Here is a 22,212-nt window from a genome sequence, read left to right as displayed (position 1 = left end):
GGGCCAGAAGGGCCAGTAGTCCCAGACGTTGTCATGCATAAAAACACATCTGACAAGCCCTAAGAAAAGCACCACCTCAGGCTGCAAGATGTGATGACAGAATATTTAATTAGTCCAAAATTAGACAAAATGTAATTTTTTATGCTCAGGCTGCTCAATACCTTCAGGTCTTTGCGATCACAACAGTCTGCAGTGTTTATTGACGGGGTGTGAGTGCAGAAAACTTAACCTGCTTACAAAGGGATTCTAAGCACACAGGAAAAAAAATAAATTTCCCGCGCAAGCACACAGGCGTATTAAAAAGAGGTCATGGATGCACATTTGTGCAAGTGCAAGGGGAGACATTCGGCGAGGGCGGACAGGATAAGTGATTGAATTCTACTTTGCTAATGAGATTTAAAAAGGTGCTGAGTGGCTTTCAGTTGGAGATGGGCCACATGGCCTTGGGCTCTTTGGGAGTTGAAGCTAAGCCAGTGTGAAGTCTTATTCCTCATATCTCCAGAATTAATATTTGAAGCACTATAATCATATGTACAGTTACAACAGCGCTAACAAAATGCTTTATGGTCTACCCTTGGTCTTGCAACCACTATAAATTACAGGGTGGCGCCGCTCCGAGCTGCGTGACTGTTTCATGGCAGACTGTATTTATACATTCAGACTGTCACAGTGGGTATGCAAACACAAGCTGTAGCAACAGCAAGAGAAGGAAAACGCAGCTAAATTTAAATGTGTGTGTTTACTCAGACGGAGGTATAGGAGTTAAGTCACGACTCAGTGCAGTTGGCTGGGCTTTCTTAGATAACTTTTCACTTGAAAATCACTACTTGACCATTAGAATTTGAATGTATTTAGACCTTAATTACGATCAAGTTGGACCGTAGTGAATCTGCCCTTCTGACTGAATTGGTATGACTTGGGTTGTTTGATGACATATTTCTATATGTTTAATTTAATTCAATCTATATTACTTGAACTCTTTGCCATGCAAAGTGCCTTGAAATGATATTAATTTTGAATTGCCACCATTCAGATCAACTGAATTAAACCGAGTTGGACTTTTGTCAGTTTACCAGATGAGTATCAAGGGTCAAAGGATCCCCAATTCAATGAATTAAATATTTGTTAAATAAATATTTATGTGTCATTATTTCTATAAAATTGTAAAAAAAACAAAAAACACATAATTTCCAGTTATTCTAATGTGTAAAATTATCATATATAAAAAACTAAGAAATTACATTATATGTTACAATCAAACATATTTTATCTCTGGACTATGGTCTATCATGACAATTTAAACTCACTAATGCGCATCAAACAGACATTAAAATCTAATGAATTAACTTGGTCAACTGGAGACCAATAACCTTCTCCTTGACTATGTTCATCCTGCCCAGTGACTTTTGATGTGCAGGACTTAAAATAAAGTGATTTAATGGAAAGTATTAAATACTTAAAGATAAAATAACTATTTATTTATATGACCTTCAAGCTATAATATCTCATTTTTATTTAATCCTAATCGGTTTCTAATGTATTAAATTCATTAGTCAAAATATTTTTTTATCAAAAAATATTTTCATTAACTCAACGCCATTATTGTAAGAATCAAATATTAAAATTTTGATAACTTATAAATTGTTGTGCTTTCAGCCTTCAACGAATAAATGAAAAGTTCACTAAAAAAAGTTTTAATGTAGAAGAATTTCTTCTAGCGTAAAAAGTAGTCATCAATCACCATCAGTCATCGTTTTTTGCTTAACATGTAGCAGAAAAAAGAAAAAAAACAAAGACAGTATTGAACCAAAAAGGGCCTATTCCTTCCTATGTTTTTTTTGTTGTTGTTGTTTTTAAACTGATTTTACATGCAAACCTATAAAACACAATAAATAAAGGGGGATACTCCAAAAAGCTATTTACTTACCTGGAGATTCACTCGCCAGCGCCTTGCTAATAGTTTTTATCTCGGATGCGAATGGTAAACCATCAGGAAGCATCTCAGCAGCTTTTGTCAGGATATCCAACGATGGTCTGAGGAAAAATGCACCAGACATGTTCATGTAACACAGAATACCATATGAGGCAAACAAAGAAAAATAAGATCAAAGTTCGGGCTGAAGAAAAATTTTCCTTTGAGGATTTTCTTTCTTAACTTTTAAAAAGAACACTCACGTCTCAAACACTTGAGGGTGCGTGAAGAAGGAGAACATCCCAAGGGTGGCGTCGATGGTTGCTTCCCGTGAGGCGTTGAGGCTCCACGGCAAGTCGTTCGTGACTCCTTTCATCACAACATTCAGGTCCGGATTTGAAAACAACACGTGGGCTGTCTCTGTGACCTCTGCTGTGGTCGGAGGAACAGAGATGGCCTTGAACATGCTTGGGTAGTCGATGTTGAACATGTCAATGATGTCGTTCACGGGGTCTGTTGCCGTCATTGCCGTCATGGCCGACAGGTCGCGTCTTCGCCTGGTCCTCAGTCCGTGGTGGCCGCCGTACATTTGGGAATCGGACATGTGGTGGTTTTGGAGCATTGGGAACATAAGGCCACTGGTGCCTAGCAGCTGGTCAAAAGCACCAAACAGGTTTCCCACCAGGTCTTCGTACACCTCCGTATCCACGTGCACGCTCACTGCGGTCAGACTAGATAACGGCAGCCTGACGATTCCATACAGTTTGTAAAGAGTCTGACTCAGCAGCTCCAGTCCATATGCTTCCATTGAGGCCAGCCACACAGCCATCTCATACGCACGTTCCACCATTAGGTAAGTGCTGTTCATTGCCAGGAAGTGCTCCATGGCCTGGTAAACCACAGGCGAATGTCCAAAAACCCGTGTTTCAATAATCAGTTTAATGATCTCCCCCATCGTGTCAGCGAGAAGGGCCAAATTAACTCCAGAGGCATTTCCTGGCATCACGGGAAAGATGTCATTCAAAGTAATGCCTGCGGAGGTTAGGAAGATTGTGGCTGCTTCTCCGATGAGCTCCTGGGATGAGCTGCTGCTTTCGGTGAGGTGGTAATTGTCCAGAACGTGGCTCAAAGCTTCGAATGCAGCTTCAATGTAGGGCCGAAGGAAAGGAGCTACATCAAGCAGCTGATTTGAGAGCTGCCTTATGCCCATCAAACTGTGGAAGGGAGAATGTTAAAAAAAATGTATAAGTAAGATTGCAGCATGTTTGTATGAACAAAATCCTTTTCTCGTACATCATATCTAACATTCATGCGTTGGAACCTATGTTTTCATGTATTTCTTGGTCCCCAGTGCCTTTCATTTTTCAGTTTTGGTAGTTTTCCAATGAAACCCTTCATAGTCAGGAACAAAGGTCTTTTACTCATGTAGTTAGACCTGTTTGATTCCCTGAGAAACTCAAAGTCTGATCCTTATCCCCATCCCCCGGCTCGTTAATGGTGCTGACATAAAACGAGAAATCAATTTTGGGAAAGGAAGAAGGCTGAATCATGGCTAAGCTGCTATCTATTCAGACCTGCCTGTTTTCAGGCACACCAGCGTTAAATTAATCAATTTGAATGCAAATGTGACCACTTCAGCTCCTTGTGTAATTATGTATGAATCAAATAGGTTTCACTGGTGCTTTGTGGATAATGTGGACACAGCAAATTAAGTACAAGGTTCATGGTGAGTTCATGTTAGCTGCAGGTGAAGCTGTCTCTATAGGTCTGTGCTGTAAACAGAACTCGGTGTGAATGTTTTTCTTCTGTGGCTGCTGCACAGCACATCAGCACAGTAATGAAAGCGCTGAAGTCAGGGATGTGCTGATCTGATCCCAGGTAGAAGCTCGGGGTCCTGATCATGGCAGTTTTAAATACAGCAATCATGAGTTTTTTTTCTCCTTCACGCCCTTGGTAAGGTGGAGTGAGACTAAACTAAACTCAGTTCCTGATTCCTTTTGTTGATCTATGTGAATATGTCCGCCACATCCCAGGCGCCGGCATTTTTTTATTTATTTTTTTAATCGCCGCCTGTTTTTATCAGTAGACCTTGTGAATCTATGTTAAAGTTTGTGACCTGCTACAATGCAACTTTTAACATCAGTTATTCATTTCCCAAACATTCAAAACAATTAGAGAAACTATTTTTTCTTTTTCTTTTCTTTTAGATAGACAAAGTAAAAGACTACATGACCTGAAAATAAATCAGAATTAGTGGTTGTAAGGAAAAAGATGTCCACATAAAGATAATAAACTATGTACATATGTTATTAGAAGATGGATGAGGCTGAACAAATGAGCTAACCAAGCCTAACCTTCAACACATATGCTGAGTAGATTAGCTTTAGAGGGGACCCATCATGTGAATAACTCAAATTCTCAGAATATTTTTCTAAGATAAATAAAGATAATTACAGAGCACCTTATTTATCCCACAACAAATTTCTCCAAGGTCATCTCTTGTTTTTTGTTTTGTTTTGTTGCTGGGGGTGGAGCACTGAGTTTTTGAAGCTGGAGAACATCTTTATAAGTGCAAAATAAACTGGAACCACAATGACTTTGTAGTAATGTGAGTGAACAACAAGTCATATCAAAACAGAGACACCCTAGCATGAGCCAAGCACCAAAGCACACTGTGGCGTATAGGAAACCATTAATCACTGTGGCTGCACGTCGAGTCAGAAAAATCGTTCAAAACAAATTACAAACATATGCACCTTAGAGGTGACACGTTGCCAGAACATTAAGTCAGCTTTTTTTTAACCGAACTAACCCATGTTGGAGCAGCGTACTGAAGCTGACCTATAGAAACCCTGGTTGGAACAAAATATCTAACGCTGTCAGCAGAAAAAACAACATTATGGGGAAGAACTGGAGAGACTGCAGCATCAGGAGAAAAAAAAAAGGGCTAGGGAGTGAATTGTAATACTGATTAAATGTAGTGCATCATTTTACAGCATTTTCAAGCTGCCAAGCTGAAGTTAATAAATATGACTTTATTAACTTCAATGAAGTGTTTCACTGGGACTCCGTATTGGCTGATGCATGTTTTTAAATGATTCAGATGGGCGTCTGGTGCAAAGAGCCTCGATCCCCAATCAAATTGACCCCAAAATGGTTGTTATGATCCCAGAAAGCCCTATTTGATATGAATTTATGTGAAGTTTTTCTTTTTCATTATGTAGTTTTCCCCTTTTTGGCATATTAAGTTGTTACTTTAGCACACAAAAAAATGCTTCTGTTTAATAGACTAATGGGTTAATTTGGTATGATTTACTGTCAAAACAGCTCTTAATAGGCATTAGTGTTGAATTGCACTAATGAATTTTTCAGTGATTTACTTCCTTGAGAGCATTTAAATTACAGCAAGAGTAAAGAGCACATTGTCTTAGGCACAACACAATCCAACTGTGGCTGACCTGCTTTGCAGCTGCATGTCCTGGAGTAGCTTGTACCAGGAATGCTGTTCCTCAGAGCTCAAATGCAGGCCTGTCAGCCGGGGGATCTGGCTGGAGACAGTCATGATGAACTGCTCTATCGCATCTGTGCGGTTGATGCTGACGTGATAGAGAGACCGTAATTTTTCGACAATCCTGCCAGCTGCGAAGCTCACACTTATTGGTTCCACGCCCATGTGCTGTATAGAAACCATGCAGGAGAAAAAGGAGCGTTAGATGGGAGAGGGCCTGCGTGCTGAGTGACAACACTGCCACCAAGTGTTGAAACTGTTTGTTTCTTCTTTTTGTTTCCAAGTCGGAAGCACATTTCTGGAACACGTTTGCAGTTTGCATTTTTGATTCGCCATGCTCCTACTCACACTCATGTTCAGGTGGGACGGCTCAGTCTTTGCTGCTGCATAGGCTTCCAGAACAGGCCGCAGGCTGATGTCGCACCACACAGTAAACGTGGAAAGGTCTACCCCTGCTGCCTGTTGGACAGGCTCCCATGCTCTCAGAGCCTCGCTGCAGTTCAGCGGGCCACTTGCCTAGACAGAGAGAGACAGAGAGGGGAAAAAAAAAAGAATAAACAAATGTCCTATCATGTTTCATACAATGTGCATTGTAATAACCTGTTGAAAGAAACAAGAACATTGTGCCCGAAACACAAAAGGTGGGAGGGAGGGGATGGCGACGGGAAAGTCCTAATAGCTCTACTTTGCTGGTTTGCAGAGAACAGAATGAAAGGACATAATTCTCCCACAGGTATCTGTTCTTTTTTTTCTTTCTTTTTTGTGCTGTTACTGTTGCACACCCACATAAGCACTGTATAAAATGCAAACATGGAAGTATGGGGTTTCTGCAATGTCTGAGCTTAGAGGGCAGCGACGTGTTTTGAAGGCTAAGACACAAGCATTTTTGCTCCACTGCACAGTGGTCTTATCACGACAGAGACAACAATTAGTGTGGCTCTTTTTAAAGTCTTATCAAATGATAATTAGATGAGATGTGCCAGCTCAGAGAAAATAATAAGCAAGACAGTAACTCTAAATGTGAATTGCTATCGCTGTTAAAGATGTAAATGCTAAACAGAGGGAAAATTAGGGAAATTAAATCAAAATTCTAATTATGGCAAAGTATAATTTGGTTTTCTGGTTTATGCTAAGACATAAAAAGTTGAAACAGACCCTCACGTCTGAGAGGCCGGTCGGCAAAGCATAATATAATTTGTTTATCATTAATAGAAGAGACAAAGATCTCTGTAGATTTTGTACTGCTGCAACTATAACCAGCTTTTTCAGGTACAAAATGGTGAAAATGGTCCACTGCAAAGTTCATTCCATTCATGCGTCCATTTGTACCAGCCAGGGGGCTTTTCTACACACTGACAACTACACAACAATTAAAAGTAACTTTTTTTATAATTCTAACTTAGTAGTGTAAGAAAATGTTGTTATAAGTCTTCAATAAACGTCAGCTTCAGGCTAAGAGTTACTTTGGTTTGAGTAGCAGTTCTGGTTAATTTCTTATATTTTAATGAGAGTATGATAGAAGGTTTTTAGATAATAACATATAATGAAATTAAGAATATATTACATGTGGGATTTTAGAATGTTTTGTTCATTTAACTAGCTGCAACAAAAACTGAACTCTAATGCAACTATGTGACTGAGGAGATGGAGATAGAAAGGAATAAAATGACAACATGTAGATATTAAATACGGTTATAATTTGACAAATAACCAGATGACCCAGGGTCAACTCAGAACCAGGTTTGATATGGTTCCTTATCTGAATTATCTACTGGAAAATTTTCTACGATGTTACTTTTTTCTACTGAGAAGAAAAAAAGTAGTTTATTTCCCCCAGAAATCACCAATCATTTTTGAAACCAAACTAAAAATATGGCAACATTATTTATTTTATTTTCAACAGGCCTTCCTTTTTCGTTGCTGTCATGGAAAAGCCTCAAATAATTCATTTTCAGTTATTTTGTGTGCTAAAATAAACTCTTCATAGTATTGTTGTTTCACACATCTTTGGATGTCCTTGTAAAGTATCAAAAAGGACAGATGACTACTCTAAACAGTATTAGAGTTTAAATGGACAATTTTAATGTACAAGCAGCAAATGTTCAAGCAGTTATATTTTTAGATAAACGTTTTCTGTCTGATAGTAACGTGTCTTCCCACTAGTACAGATAATACATAATTTCCTCCAATTTAGGTACTCTCAATACATGTGGTTTCCAGTTGAATTAAAGCCAATGACATCTGATAATATAAACTTAAGACTTCTTGTGCCTGAAACAGAATTTGAAATGCAAAAGCTCTTGCATAACTTCCTTGTTTCCTACAAAATACACAGATGAGTGCAAGCAACAGAAACTCTTTCATAATCCAATTTTTTACCTAGAGAGTTGATTTTATATAACATATACTGTATATAGCACACGAATAATTCATAAATCAACCTCAGCTTGCATGTAACCAGTGGCTATTGTACACCCTGAGAATCTCATTCAGATTGTTTGCCACTCTTGTCATACCCACATTTTTTTCCAGTCCTGGTGTGACAATACTGTACATCATGAGGCTTGTTGAGGTAAATAAATGTGCAAATGCCTGTTCAGGCTGGTGGAACAGGCAAATGAAGCTTCAAGAACCAACATAGTTTAGCTACATTAACGAGGTGTTTGGAAACTATATATATATATATATATATATATATATAAAAAGATGTGAGACAAAGATGAGAGACAACTATTTTTTAAGTTCAATAAAGCTCTGCGGCTGGCACAATAGCTTTGTTCTCCTCCCCAAACACAGACATGCAGAAAATGACAACAAACGGGAAAGCCGGCAAATGATCGTAAGGATACACAGAGATAGGTGGGGTGTGAAAAATGCTGACTGACCTGCTGGGCTGCTTGAAGCGTCCCTTCAATGGCAAACTGCATTCCTGCTGTGAGCTCAGACGTGTTCAGATGGCTGGTGTTCACGGCCCGGGAAATGTCTTCCACCAGGGTGGTCAGGGGCATCTGAAGGCTCAGCAACATTACTGAGAAAAAGAAAGAGTGAAACTGACCAATGCAAATTATCCAAATAAGCTAAATAAGAAATGTATAGATATGAAACTGTGATGCATTTGCTTTGACTTTAATAAAGATCAGATGACTCTCAGGAAGGCTGATACATAATTGAGATAATGCTGCAACTCCATAATTTTCCGGCGGATTCACAACAACTACCTCTATCAAAGCACCTACACCACATATTCTGTCTTTAATGTGTTATATTCCTCAGGATAAGCATAAAATAGAAATTAAATGCGAGCAAAATCTGAATTTTCTATCAGGGCTACGGGCCAGAAAACTCTAATCGGCGCATTTCTGATACTCATTTGTAGACATGCGGATTAGACAGTGAAACAGTATGAAAAGTCTTAAACCACTGAAAGATCTCCTAAATGCAATTTCCTATCTTAACAGTATGCTGGGATGAAGCATCTTTGTAAGGCATGAAACCCAAACACCTGGTGATCTCTACAAAGGAGATGGGAGTGCACTTTCAGGCACTTTTAGTAGAGCAGCTATCTGTCAGTTCTCCCCTTTTTAATTGCTTCCAAAAAATTTACTAAGCCCCTTTATTAAGAACTCTGTCAATAAAGAAAAATCTTCAGATTTAATGAGCGTTGGACCAAGCAACACCTTATAAATAAAACCCCTAAATTCAAATGTGTTGATGTTGTCATGCAGTAGGGGCCTGGAGCTTAGCTGCTAGCTACAGAAACGACTTTAAAAAAGGATGCCGCAAAATATGGAACCACTCTTTTTTTAACAAGAGTGTTAAGAATTGCAGGCTTGACTTGATTTCAAACAAGGGAAGAATGAGAACAGTGGAAACAACCCCTGGAGTGACCAGCCTAAAGCTAACTAACCCATGAGAACATCTCTAGAGAGAACTGAGTTCAGTTTCAACATAGAATCTCTACTAAAAGTTGCAACAACAAAAAAGGATTAGAAAAGTCTGGCTTAATTAAGTGTATAGTGGTATAATTAAGTCTGGTGTATTAAGTGAACATTCAATAGAAATTAGAGTCTAAATTTTCAGACCACATGCAATAATTGAACTCCTTTTGTTCTGTCAGTGGTATTGTGATAATGTGTTTGTCTGCATGTCTAGCGGCAATAACCTTAATTTAACACACTAGAATTAAAGAAAATTTAGATGGAGTTGCTGAAAGGGAAGTGCTTATTTAGTTTCGTGAATAATGCAGACGTTTAAAACAGCAAAATAAGGCCCTGAGGCAAGATTTACTCGCTCTTGGTACACTTCAAATTTCTGATGACTTGCACTTTGTTGTGTCTTATCCCTTTCAGCTATTTAAAAAGCGTATGTTTTGTCTGGACGAGGCAACAGTGTTTGAGACTTTTCTTTTTTTTTTGTCTCTCAGTGTTCTCACCATTCTCGGCTTGCGTGTTCTTCACCAGAGTTTCAGTGAGTTTTTCAAATAGAGGCATGGCAGATGAGATGTTGTTCCAAAGTTCTCCTCCTTCGAAAGTTGACAGCAGGGTTTCCAGCATCTGTTCAAGTCTTGGACAAAAGAAAATCAAATTTGGTTTAAGGCAATCACACATGACTGTATTGAGAAGTATATTTTAAAAAGAAAACTTACATAAATTGAATTATCTGGCATAAACAGTGTAGAAAAGTATAGTTTAAAAATCTGTTTGCACTGCAATAAATGCTTACTTTTGCCATGTGTGTTGATCTGCGTTCCCAGTCATCACCTGTTCGAAAACAGGAACAACAAGACTCAAATCGTCCAAAGATGTAGAAGGTGAGCCTTCCGTTATAAGTTGCAGAAACATCCCTGCAACCTTGACCAACTGTTATTGAAAAAGACAAAAACAAAAAGAAATATTACCAAGTAGGCACACTTTTATTCTAGTAATTGTTGCAAAGCTTCTCACAGTGCATGTTTCAGAGTACTGTAACCGTACCTGGGCAACAACTTTTGGTAGAGTTTCCACTGATGCCCCTTCGAAACTTTCCCAGAGACTCATGTTGCCTGAAATGATAAGGTAGATTTTGAGAACTTAAACTTTTATTACTAAATACGTACAAAATATCCTACTTTTACTGTATACAACTGACAAAATCAGGGCTTGTCATTAAGTTGGAGTAACAAAACACGACATGTGATTAGATTTTGCCAGAACTCAACATATTGTTTCCCTGAGAAGCTGACTTACCTTGGCCTGGGTTCAAGATGAAGTCAGTGATATTAATGAGGAGAGCGATGGAGTATTGTGCTGTTCTGTCTGGAGGCAGGAAGCTCTGGATTGCCCTCATTTCATTCAAAATTCTTAAAAACAAAACAATGACAACAGGTTTGCATTAGAGAGTCTGTCTTGAAAATATTATATTGTTGTTTTGTCTGTACTGGCAAGTTTAGTTTGCCACAAGAAAAAAAGAATCTGACATATTACTTCCTAACTATAATGTATATTCTGTAGATGCATACAGGAGTATGAAAGAAACAGAGATTAAGGTCATTTTTTAGCAATACAAACTTCTGTCTGAGCATAAAAGTAGGGCAATAGCAATATTGAGAGGAATGAGAGAGCGAGAACTGTGAACCAATGTGCTAGATTTGGGTTTTTGGGCTTGGGTTTATTAACTGTGGTACCTTACAAGTCCAGGTAAATTGTAATTGTTTATAATGTTATTTGCTTATTTAGTTTACGGGAGTGTAATCATTTTAGTGCATTAGGTATAGAAGATTGTTGAAGACTAACTATGTTTCTTTTGGTTGCTGCTACATTCCTGACAAATATCACAATATTTTTCTGTCATGTCCTATCTGCATTATCATATGGTTTGTTCAATGTTGCAAAGAAATTTTGCTCAAATCTACATTGTGAATGTGCAGTTGAATGACAACAAAGTCTGTCTAAGTCTAAAAAAAATGTTTATCACAAAATACCATTGTTATTTAAAGTAAGTACTGAATAAATATTTTAATTTAATCGCCATTTTGTTCTGTGCAGTTTTCAGTAGTCTCTTTGTAACTGACTATTCCTGGTCCAAAATCATCCTTACTACGGATGGCCGATTATCGTATTGTGATCAGGGAAAAATAATAATTATCATGATAAGTACTGGCATTGTTTGTAATTATGATAAACCTAATTCAGGTGAATCAAACAGCGACCAGAACCAAAATAAATGGACATAGAGTATCATGCAGTTTTCAGATAATATTAGCCAGGTGTGTTAAAATATACGTGACATCTAAACATTTTATAGGTGTTTAGTTATATAAGTCCTGGAAATTACTGATCTGCAATGAAAAATAAACTGATGTGCCATGATTTAGGTTCAAGGGTACAAACTGAACAAAATGGGAGTAGTACCGCATGTGATGTCGATGTATCGGGAATTAGGAGGTAACCTGATGTTGTAGGGAAGATTTGCTCTTTGAAAGAAACAAAATAATATATTCCTCCTGCGCACATTTGACTTTATTGAATGAATGGCATAAAAGGTCATACCTGGCTCAGACAGTAAGATAGCTTTAAAGAGACAAAGATGCTAATAGAACTTGAAACTTTAATTTAAAGTCATAACATTGTCTAAAAGAGGTTTTTTTTTACTTAAATAATCCTTTATAATTAAAAGTTGTTGTTTTTTTTTTACTGTGAAAACATGCATGTCTGATAATTTTGCAGAAATAGCAGCAGTAGCACCATTACTCACATTTGATTCCACTGATCTGGCCCGCTGCTTGTAGCTGTGCTCTCAAAGTATGTCTTGACTAGTTTGACCACTGGCAGCAGGTATTCTGCATAGTTGTTCAGTATTGTTTGTTGGACAACGTTCTCTACTCTTTCCAGGATGTATAGGGAGATGTTTTGTGACGAGGCAAAACTCATGTTTTGGTTAAGAATAAGAGATAGGGAACCTTGCGCAATTCCTAGAAGATTCTGCTGCACCGGTTCTGCAGGGGTAGACCAATATGGGTTGGGGATCTGCATGGTCGTGTGGAGGGCAGTTAAAATCGCAGCAACAAAATTATCACTCTGCAAGCCACCTGGTTGCTCTGCCGCTGTTATGGCGTTGCTGAGGGACTCTGTGATGTTGGTTATCAAAAAGAGGTATGCCCTCAGTTCCTCGCTGAGCAAATGAGGCATTGTTTGCAGCAGGAAATTCAGGTCTCTCACAGGGGTTGACCACATCGTAGAAGAGTTTCTCCATTGGAGCATGCTGGTGAGGAGCAGTGGGACGTCCGGCTGTTTCAGCCACTTCTCAATGAGGTCAAGGTAGAGATTGATTTGGACCTGAATGGACTGCAGCTCTTTCAAATCTGAAACGTCACCCTGAAGCTCCGTGATGTTGTTTATGTAGACCAGCAGATGACGAATGATCTCAATCGTTGTGTGTCCGATTTCACTTATGTCGTCACCATCCAATGGGTACTGGAGGTTGTTCACCAGGAACTCTGTCTTCTCACTGACAAACAGGGAGAATTCAACCTGTGCTAGCTGGCCTGCCACTTGCATCCTTGTTATGTGGAAAAAGTCCTGTAGGAACACTGAGACTGAACTGTTGCTGGTGATCATTTCCAGCCTCATCAAATACCAATCCACGAGCTCCAGAAACACTTTCTGTGCACGAAGTGGGTCCTCCATCAATGTGGCGTTTAAGCTGTTAAATGGTTTCGTGTCAGTGACCAGCTGTATGAGATTCTCCACCATTGTGATTTCAACCATAATATCTGAACTGTTCTGTGGGTTAAACTGAAGTGACATCTTGATATTGGCCAAGATGGCTTCCAAGATTTGGACGATAGCCATGTCAGGGTTGGAGCTGAAGTCCCTTTGGTTAAGATCCTGGAGTGTTTCATTGACAATAACTGAGACGTAAGTGAGGAGGGTTGTTTCATTTCGAAGAGCTGGAATGTTTTGCAGAAAGCCGCTAACGCCATTTATCAATCCCAGAATACAGTCTGATGTCATTGTCAGGTTACTCTCTGGTCCAGAACACTTTTTGTCAATGTCGGTGAAAATGTCCAACATCTTTGTCATCAGATCATTCATGTTGGAAGCTTGTGCAAGTGTTGCAATTTCATGCAGATCAGAAGTGGTTAGGTTTGACTGTGTCAGAGCCTCCTGGACACTAGAAGTTGTGACATTTTGCATTTCTGAGACCAAATTCAAGAAATAAAGGGTCTGTCTGAATGTCTGTGCATAGGCTGCATCATTTGGTGACAACATAAGTGGGAAAAGTATTGTTATGAGTTCCTCCTGCTCCTGGCTCCAGGGGTTGGTTGGCTTTAATGTGATAGTGAGATCTCCACTGGCCGTTAGGATGAACTCTATTACATTATCCAGAAAATTAAAGATCCCTGAAATTCCTTGAAGGCAGTTCTTGCCTTCTACACATTTGGTGACCAGACCTTGCAGTGCTTTAAAATCCTGCAGAAAGTAAGTAGCATTTGTCTGGACATCACGTGGCAGGAATGCAACCAACTTCTGGATGATAAGCCTCTGGGCAGCGTCTGGTCCAACCTGAGCGAGACCCTGGGGATTCTCAGGGTCAAGCAGGTTAAGAAGGTCCGTGGAGGCTGCCTTAAAGTCGCTGACTTGAGCTGCAGTTAGTTGGCCATTGGATGACAGAAGTTCAATTTGTTGCATCCTGACAAGAGAAGATACAAACTCTTGAATCTGGTGTAGGAACCCAAGAATTATGTGGCTTGGGTCGCCATATGGAGAATCAATTAGTGCTTTCAGAAGCTCTGTGGCATCAAGGATGGCGTTATCCAAGGTCTGGTTTGTGAAATTATTAAGCGCTTCTTGGAGATTGGCCACAACTTCAGGGTTGATGAAAGAGGAATATGTCAGCAGACTGTGTCCCAGGATGTCAGAGAAAGAAAGAGTCTTGTTACTCTCCAAGGAGAGGAGCTCCATGATCAACTGCTGGAGTCCTTTCATTGCCGGGTCTGTCTCTCTAAAGGTAAATATTTGCTGGTTGATCCTGATTATCTGTAAGACTGCATCAAGCACCGTAGAGGCATTAACTGGCCCGCCACTGAAGAACAGAGCCTGGAGTGGCTTAAGACCTGCAGATTCTAACAAATCACTGATGAGCGGACCTATGACGGCAGGGTCAGAGATGTTTCGGTCAGGAAGAACAGCGACTGTTTGGACAAAGCCATCCAAGCTCAGAATCAACTTAATCAGGTAGGCAGAGAGTGCATCCCCCCCATCAATCTCTTGCTTTAAATATGTGGCTGTAAGGTTCCTGTAGATTTTCCCGTACACATGCTCCAGCAGAATCACTGTTCCTTTCAGAGCACTAGAAGAGTGTGAAAGAAAATTAGAAAAATTAAAAGTTGCAGTGTTAATTTAACAATGATAGTGATGAAACAAAAATTCTGAGTAAAATTTGAGGTGGAAAGCCAAAACTAGGACCTGTATCTGCTAACCAGATACTGGCAATGTGGGTAATTTAATAGAAAAATAATAAAGGTGTATTTTTTCTTATGCATTTCTTAAACCAGCAATGTGTGTTTCCCTTTATTTTTGAAAAACAAAAAAAATGTGGTTTCCTTACATTCTTATAAATAAAGCTAAACTCTTCTCCTATTTTATGAGAACAGTACTGTGCACCATCTCATCTTGTGAGCTGGCTCATGTTTTATGTGTGTATTAACTAGCAAACTAAATTCCATAAAACTTGATAGAAATTTGGAGCACAGGGAAAGGAAAAATCCAAATTGAACTAAAGAAAGAAAAACTTGTATTAAGTTGGTTATTAACCTTGGCAAATGAGTATACCCTCAGAATTGGGCTTGTATGTGTTTATGTTCAAAAAGGAAACTAAAAGTAAGTACAATTTTCTGGAATGGAGTCTATTTGTTGACTTGAGTTGGCAAGTTTTAGCACTTAAAATAGGAAACAACTCATCTCCATCATCTTATTTCGAGTGCATTACATCTAACTATCTCATTTTAGGGGTCAAAATACTCATTCCATTGGCAGATAATTTTATTTATATGCTTAACTCAAAGACAAATACACACATTTCAGGAACATTTTACTTACTTTAAGTTCCCTTTTTGCAGTTATTTTGGTTTGATTTTATCCCAACAAGAAAAAGCAGGTTATCCACATAGTCCTGAGGCTGTCTGAATGTCTGTTATTTTCTTTGGCATCATATTTATAATCATATAAGACTGAGAACTAATTTAGACGTGACACTTGACAAAATACTTCTAAGTAGCTGTTTCCTGAGACCACAGTTCAAAACCTAAAAGACGGCGAAGATGAAACAAGTCGACACGGAGACAAATTTCATGCATCGCTAGCATTCCATCTTTTTTTTTACACATACATATGACGAAGACAAACAGCCTGTGTCACTTACTTCACTAGGACATCTTCATTTGGTGAGATCAAGGCATCTGTTACTGTTTTAACAAACTTTGGCCACTCCAGACCAGTGTCACAATGAAGGGCCATGGAATGGGCATCCACACAGCCTGAAAGGAGAGCAAGAACACTTTTATGACAACATCTGGATGTTTTTGTTGTTGTTTTACTAGTAAAAATCTGTAGATTATTTGATAAGAAACTCAATTTGACTCTCAGCAAATATAGGCGACTCCAAAATTATTCACATCTCTGGCAGATGTAGAGTTGAGTTTTTTTTTTTTTTTATAGCAAATGACACACACATGCCTGATAAGATAATACGACAGCTTTCAAGCTATGTATGTGCCTTTTGCACACTGTATTTTACCGACTCAACGTATTATTGCACATCGGACATACAATCACGTCACCTGTTTATTTTTAAAAGCGTTTTTTATCTTTCGCCTTGACAGCAGAAAATAAGACAAAAAAAGATTAAATAAAAAGTATCTGGGCTCACAGTTCGGTGGCTCTTTTTCAACACCAGGTCGGTAGGTCATAATCCAGTAGATGATGTGGAAGTAATCCTTCATGCTGGGCCACAAATCATTCTCCTCAAGCTCCTCAAGCTCCTCTGCCAAGTTTTCCGTTGACATGATGTAACTGCATGAAAAACAAAAGCAAATGCTTGTTCAGACTGCTGAAAATAAGACGGCTGTTATAAAGCATAAGTACATGTATTATGTGTAACACCTTGGTGGAAGGATGCTCCAAATGTTCTCCTTTGATTGACTTAAAATGTATTTTTTGGAATTCATGGGTTGGAAAATAAATCCAGTTTATGGGAATTGTAATTTTAAAGCCTGATTGACTTTGTGTTTATTAATATTATTATTATTATTATTATTATTATTATTATTATTATTATTATTATTATTATTATTATTATCCATCCCTTATCTATGCATGCTTATCCCTCGACGAGGGGTGCTGGTGCCTATCTCCAGCATTCAGCGAGTGAGATATTATTATTATTAGTATTACTTTTTGAGCTGATATGTTTGTTGTGCACCTAAAAGATGAAGATGTTCATGTATGCTGTCAAGACTGTAAATAACCTTTGTTGAAGAGTTTCCATGATGTCATATGTGAAGGTGCCAGAACCCCATTTCATCCAGTAGTCTGGACCCAGCCGGGTCATCAGTCTCCCCAGAAACGTTCCAAATTGCATGCTGACATTGTACAAGTTGTTCCACTCAGAGAGCATCATGGGAAGTGTCAGGTTAAAGTCCATAGTGCCTGTGAGGACACAGTACACTTCTTTCGCCTGCAGGTGAAAAAATAAAAGTATCAAGTAAGATTTGGGACTAGATTTGGGGTTGTAGAACTACAGGCTTTGCAAACGTGCTGGCTTCAGCATCTGATGCATTTAATCAAACAAACAAAAAATAATAATATGAATAATTTGATATGTTCCTAAAAACATGGAGTGACTTATACATTTTGTACGACAGGATTCCAGTCCTCCAGCAAAACCTTCTTCAGTTCATGGATATCTTGGCAGAACAGAGATTTCCACACTTCCGCCTTTACTGTCTCGGTGGACAACAGCCACTCGAAGGGCTCAACAAACTCTTCGCATTCATCACGCTCCACCGCCTGAGGAAGCAGATGAAAAGACCATGGCAAGGTTTATAATGTGAGCCAATAATTACTGAAGAAAAGGACATGGCTTGAGACTACCTTAGTCATCCAGCCTGAGCTTCTGCTGAACATGGCTTATGAACAGTAAAACATGAACTGACTTAATGTCACCATACCTCCTCAAAGAGTTCCACCACGCTGTCTATCACCCGGCTGAACCAAGGTATCGCCTCAGACTGATTGGTCAGCAGCGTGTGATAGGTCATTTGGAAATTTTCCATGTCTTCCAGGACATTGCTCATCACCTCTGTAAGTATGAGCAACAAATATATAACAATCAGACAAACACAGAATCAGTTGATTGCTCGATCGGAAAAAACGTCGTCTTATGCTTGAAAAATAAAGGCAGCCAAAAAATACACATTTGCATTTTCGCCTTTAAGTTGCCCAGAGGGATATAATTTCTTTAGAAAACATCTTTTTAGTCCTGGGTTCCTGTTTTTCTTTCTTCTTGTGTAACATTCAATACCTGCAATCCCTTTTTGAATCAGGACTATCTTTCTTTTATCGGTCCCTAGTGAACGGGTGTTTCCGTGTATCATTTAGCTCTGTTACTCAACATAGAACCTATACATAATATTCAGACATATATAAGCCAGTTGGAAAGTACATTAATGTTACAAAAGGTGAGTTAATCTTGTACTCATCAGAGGCAGTCAATCTTCACTTGACTGCATGTTGTTGTTGTTTTTTTAAGTTTAATGAAAGTCCATAAAAGTTTGCGTTATATAGTCTTCTTTATATAGTAACCTTTATTCTCATCATCGTTAATTTTTTGTTGAGACAGATACTGGCTCAGGGGATCATTTTTAACATCCTTTTTATTCTTTTCGATTTAGAATTTTTACCTCTATATTATAAACTGTTGCACATTTGCTATTTAATGTGTTATAGTCTTTAGAAGTAAAAGAAATTAGTCAAAACAAGGCCTTAAAGAAAACTGGTGACTAAAATCAGCCAGGGACATCCTAATGGGTGCATCTCCATGTGTCATCATACAACAGTCAGTGTTCAAGTACAGCATGTGGAAAACAACTTGCCAGTGTTATTATTTCCACACCTCCTGCTTTGCTATAAACACGGTTTGTTTGAAGTCTTACTTTTTACAGTGACCAAAGTCACCCTCGTTGCTTTCATGGTCTGGAAGGCGGTTTTGAGACCTCTCTGAACAACCATGTACACCTCAGGATCAATTTTTGCGATCTCCAGCAGTGCTTGACCGACTCCCAAAAACCTGCCAAAGCACAAAGTCTGACTCATTACAAACGGAAAACGTTAAAAACTTGTGTACAGATATATAACAGCAAAGTCTGATTCGCCAAAAAAAAGTTACGTGAAACTTTCAAGGAAAGAAAATGAGGAAATTCATAGTGTTTTGTGTTAAGAACAAGACATATAGTAGATGCAAAGGAGATCAAACAATGAAAAGCTTAAAAAGCAAAACTAAAGAATGAAAAATAAATCCATAATTTACAATAAAAATCATTGAATAATGTTTCACCATTTGAAACACTGCAACCAATACAAATATTCAACCTGATTTAATTACATCTGCTCTGTACCTCTGAACTTTTCATTTTTTTGAGATGTCAACAAATAATAAATACTGGGATCAATAGCAGCAGATAAAAAGGACTTCTCCCAGTACTTACAGCTCTGCCTCGTCGCTTTGTGGTTCTTCTGTATCCTTGCTGCGCCTTGACCTGGAGACGTCATGTCTTCCTGAGGAGGAATTCCTCGTCAGTCTTTGCACCAGTTCTCTCACAAAGGACACATCATCTGCTGCCACATGCTTAGTCCATGCCAGAAAAACCTGGGGTGGATATTGTTCACAAAAAGGCAAACATGGGAAAAGGAAGGTTGAATTAGGAGGAAATCCTACATGTCATTTGTTAAGTGAAGACATCCTGCATTACATTTCTGCTATGCGGTTCTGTTTCTAAACTGTGCCGTTCCACAAAAATACAAATTAATCATCCGATACATGCGTGATCACTACAGGATGAAAAGAACAAAAAATGTAATAAATAAAAAATATAATCGCAATTTATGAGCCTCCATCCCATTTTCTAACATCCTGAGAGCATCAGATAAACACAGTGGGAGAAAAAAAGATTTTAAGTGAACAGAACTCAGTTATCATCAACTTGCTGTTTATTCTCATATTAAATAATTGGTATGAAGGGTTGGATTTAAAAAATGCTTGAAAAGTTAATATATTTAGGTTGATTCCAAGGGAAAAAAAAGTTAGGTATTTGAAAGTGGTGAGGACTTTTGGATTGGAAATGGTTTTAATGCTTAGCATTCTGAACATGCACAGATTAACGTGAGAATGTGACTTCACTGGCTGACTATCTGGGTGTGGTCAGCGCTGCAACACCACGAGCAAGGCTATCGCTTCAATTAATGGTATCTAATTAATGTTACTGAGAAAGAATCTATTTCCTCTGGCCTAAAGTACTAATCCTGTAATGTCTGGAAAAAAATGTTATTAGAAAACCAGCAGTTGTCAGCGCTGAAAATGAAAAATGCAATTACGGTATGCTTTACTGTGGTAGTTTTAAATGACTCTGTGGAGTGATTGTAAACTGGACATTCGCTGTTTGGACATTGAATGTTGCTGTATGATTTTAAACTGTATTATTATCTCAGTTAATCGGGGTACTGCAGAGGGAAACTAGCTTAAACCAAATCTGGTGCAAAGCATCGTTTATTAAGATTTCTATTGTTTTGTTTTGTTTTTGTTTTGTTTTTTGCACATTGTCCCTATTAAATAAACTAATAAACTAAACTAGACTGATGTTGAAAATATTGTGACCTGCTGGTTGCAAAGTGTATTAACCACAAAAGTAGTGTTCCAGGTTCTTGGGCCTGTTAGAACACTAAGGGTAAGTGATTAACTAAATGTTACAACATAGATTTAATTGATGGCCACATCATCCAGGTGAACGAGAGTGTGCAGCGCGTCATACTTACCAGAACACTCAGAAAATTCTTCCTGAATCACTCTCTCATAAATGACTAATGGAACCTATAGACGCAACTGTAGTAAATAGAGGAAAACTAATTTTTCATGTCAGGAAATTGTAAGGGTATGTGTGGGAAAGGGGAGCAAAAAGCAAATACTTAAGCTAATACTTGGCTCAAAACTTACACGGTGCTGCTTTAAGGTGCAACAACTTGCATATACTAACATTTTTGAGAAAAAAAATGTTTTAAGTATAGTTAACGTACTGTGTCTTACAGTGCAACTAAAATGAGCTGTTTTGCTAGTTTTACATCAAATGGGCATAAAATAAAAAAAATAAAATGTAAAGTACGGTGTACAGTTTAGGACATTCTCAAGTCTCAGCAAAAAAGGCATCAGACTATAAAATTTCAGGAAAAAATTATGAGACTAAATGGTCTTAAAAGGTCTCAGAAAAAAGGTTATCCAACTAAATAGTCCCAAACACTTGGGACTATTAGTTCATTAGTATTAGTTAGCATTAATATTAGTTAGTATTAGTATTAGTTCATTACACTGTCTGCCTCAGAGAAAGAAGCCTTCTACAGGCGACGCAAAGACATTATTAACATGCAACAGTGGCAGAACATAAAGGTCAATAATGTCACAACTGACAACTGAGACTGTATAATCTGATGCCTTCTTCTAAGACCTGATGGTATTCTTAAAATGTACACCATAATGCAGGTCAGTTGATTATAAAAGATCATAGCTGCAGTTGTACATTGGCCATTTGTTACAGTTCTGTTCTGCCCAGTAAATGTATTAAGCACAAATTACTGCAATGTTTGCAGGTCAGACCAATCAGGCTAAACGTGATTAAAGAGATGCATGTTTAGTCTTTGCTGTTGTCTGGCAACATAGTTTGAAGTCTAAAGTCAACACCAACTAAAAATTTCATCTATGCCAAGAGAGATGCTGTAGAGAGAAGATCCTCATACCAGCTGTTCTTTGTTGCAGGGAAATAGGAGCGGAGAGGCTGAAGGTATTGGTTAACTGTGGGCTTTGTGTTACGCAAAGGGTTATAAAAGAAAACTAGACGTCTTGAAAAGGAACAGGAGTTTTTATTTCCTGTTCAGTGGCAAATTAATAGATGACCATGTTGGCTAAAAACATTGAACATGTGGAAACTGAGAGCTGTGTTAAATGAAACCAGTTAAACACTAATGCTGTATTATTATGTCAACAGGACCTAAGTGACTAGGTGGAAATGATCAACGCACATATGCGCTTACAATAGATTAAGATTATTAGCGAACCGAATGGTTTCATAAACTATAGGAAGAGTTTGTCAAAGTTTGTATTTTTAATCGCTACATTGTAATCAAATGCTCTCAGGGTTTTTGCTCTGGAAGGACCAGAACTGGATTTGCCTGTTTGTCTGCAGGCTTCTTGCATACTTCTGTGTATATTTAGCATCATGACACAGCAAAAAAAAAAAAAAAAAGTGGCCACACAAAACAAATACATCAACTTGTTCATTAATCATCCCCCAAACCACCTTTTTGTCTGATTATAGCACTTGAAAATACCGCCGTACCTCTGCTGCCACTTTGTCAGGACAAATCCAACTCAGGAGCATGTCCACGGTGCCTGTGCTGCACGCCGCTGTAAGCCACATCGTGTTGTTGCTGTTGCCACACAATTGAGAGCGCACCATATCTTTGTCCCACATCAGCCCCACAGCCTAGAA

At 38.5% G+C, this 22,212-nt stretch overlaps 1 protein-coding gene across 1 annotated transcript in view; it reads right to left on the bottom strand.

Moving 5' to 3' along the window:
• Positions 1-22,212, bottom strand: part of abca12 (ATP-binding cassette, sub-family A (ABC1), member 12) — a 75,601-nt gene that overhangs the window by 43,727 nt on the left and 9,662 nt on the right. Inside the window, exons 11-28 of the mRNA XM_036139490.1 lie at positions 22,060-22,206; positions 19,165-19,325; positions 18,613-18,746; positions 17,629-17,759; positions 17,309-17,467; positions 16,927-17,135; positions 16,329-16,471; positions 15,822-15,936; positions 12,153-14,750; positions 10,646-10,758; positions 10,394-10,461; positions 10,143-10,279; positions 9,853-9,983; positions 8,306-8,448; positions 5,769-5,936; positions 5,371-5,588; positions 2,176-3,126; positions 1,928-2,034 (exon numbers count right to left, since the gene is read on the bottom strand). Coding sequence (XP_035995383.1) covers positions 1,928-2,034; positions 2,176-3,126; positions 5,371-5,588; positions 5,769-5,936; positions 8,306-8,448; positions 9,853-9,983; positions 10,143-10,279; positions 10,394-10,461; positions 10,646-10,758; positions 12,153-14,750; positions 15,822-15,936; positions 16,329-16,471; positions 16,927-17,135; positions 17,309-17,467; positions 17,629-17,759; positions 18,613-18,746; positions 19,165-19,325; positions 22,060-22,206 — 5,833 coding nt within the window. The remainder of the gene's footprint in view (positions 1-1,927; positions 2,035-2,175; positions 3,127-5,370; positions 5,589-5,768; positions 5,937-8,305; positions 8,449-9,852; positions 9,984-10,142; positions 10,280-10,393; positions 10,462-10,645; positions 10,759-12,152; positions 14,751-15,821; positions 15,937-16,328; positions 16,472-16,926; positions 17,136-17,308; positions 17,468-17,628; positions 17,760-18,612; positions 18,747-19,164; positions 19,326-22,059; positions 22,207-22,212) is intronic.

The sequence above is a fragment of the Fundulus heteroclitus genome, chromosome 7, assembly GCF_011125445.2.
Source record: "Fundulus heteroclitus isolate FHET01 chromosome 7, MU-UCD_Fhet_4.1, whole genome shotgun sequence".
Classification (NCBI taxonomy): domain Eukaryota; kingdom Metazoa; phylum Chordata; class Actinopteri; order Cyprinodontiformes; family Fundulidae; genus Fundulus; species Fundulus heteroclitus.
The sequence above is the reverse complement of the archived record's forward strand: the minus strand, read 5'-3'. Positions and strand labels throughout refer to the sequence as shown.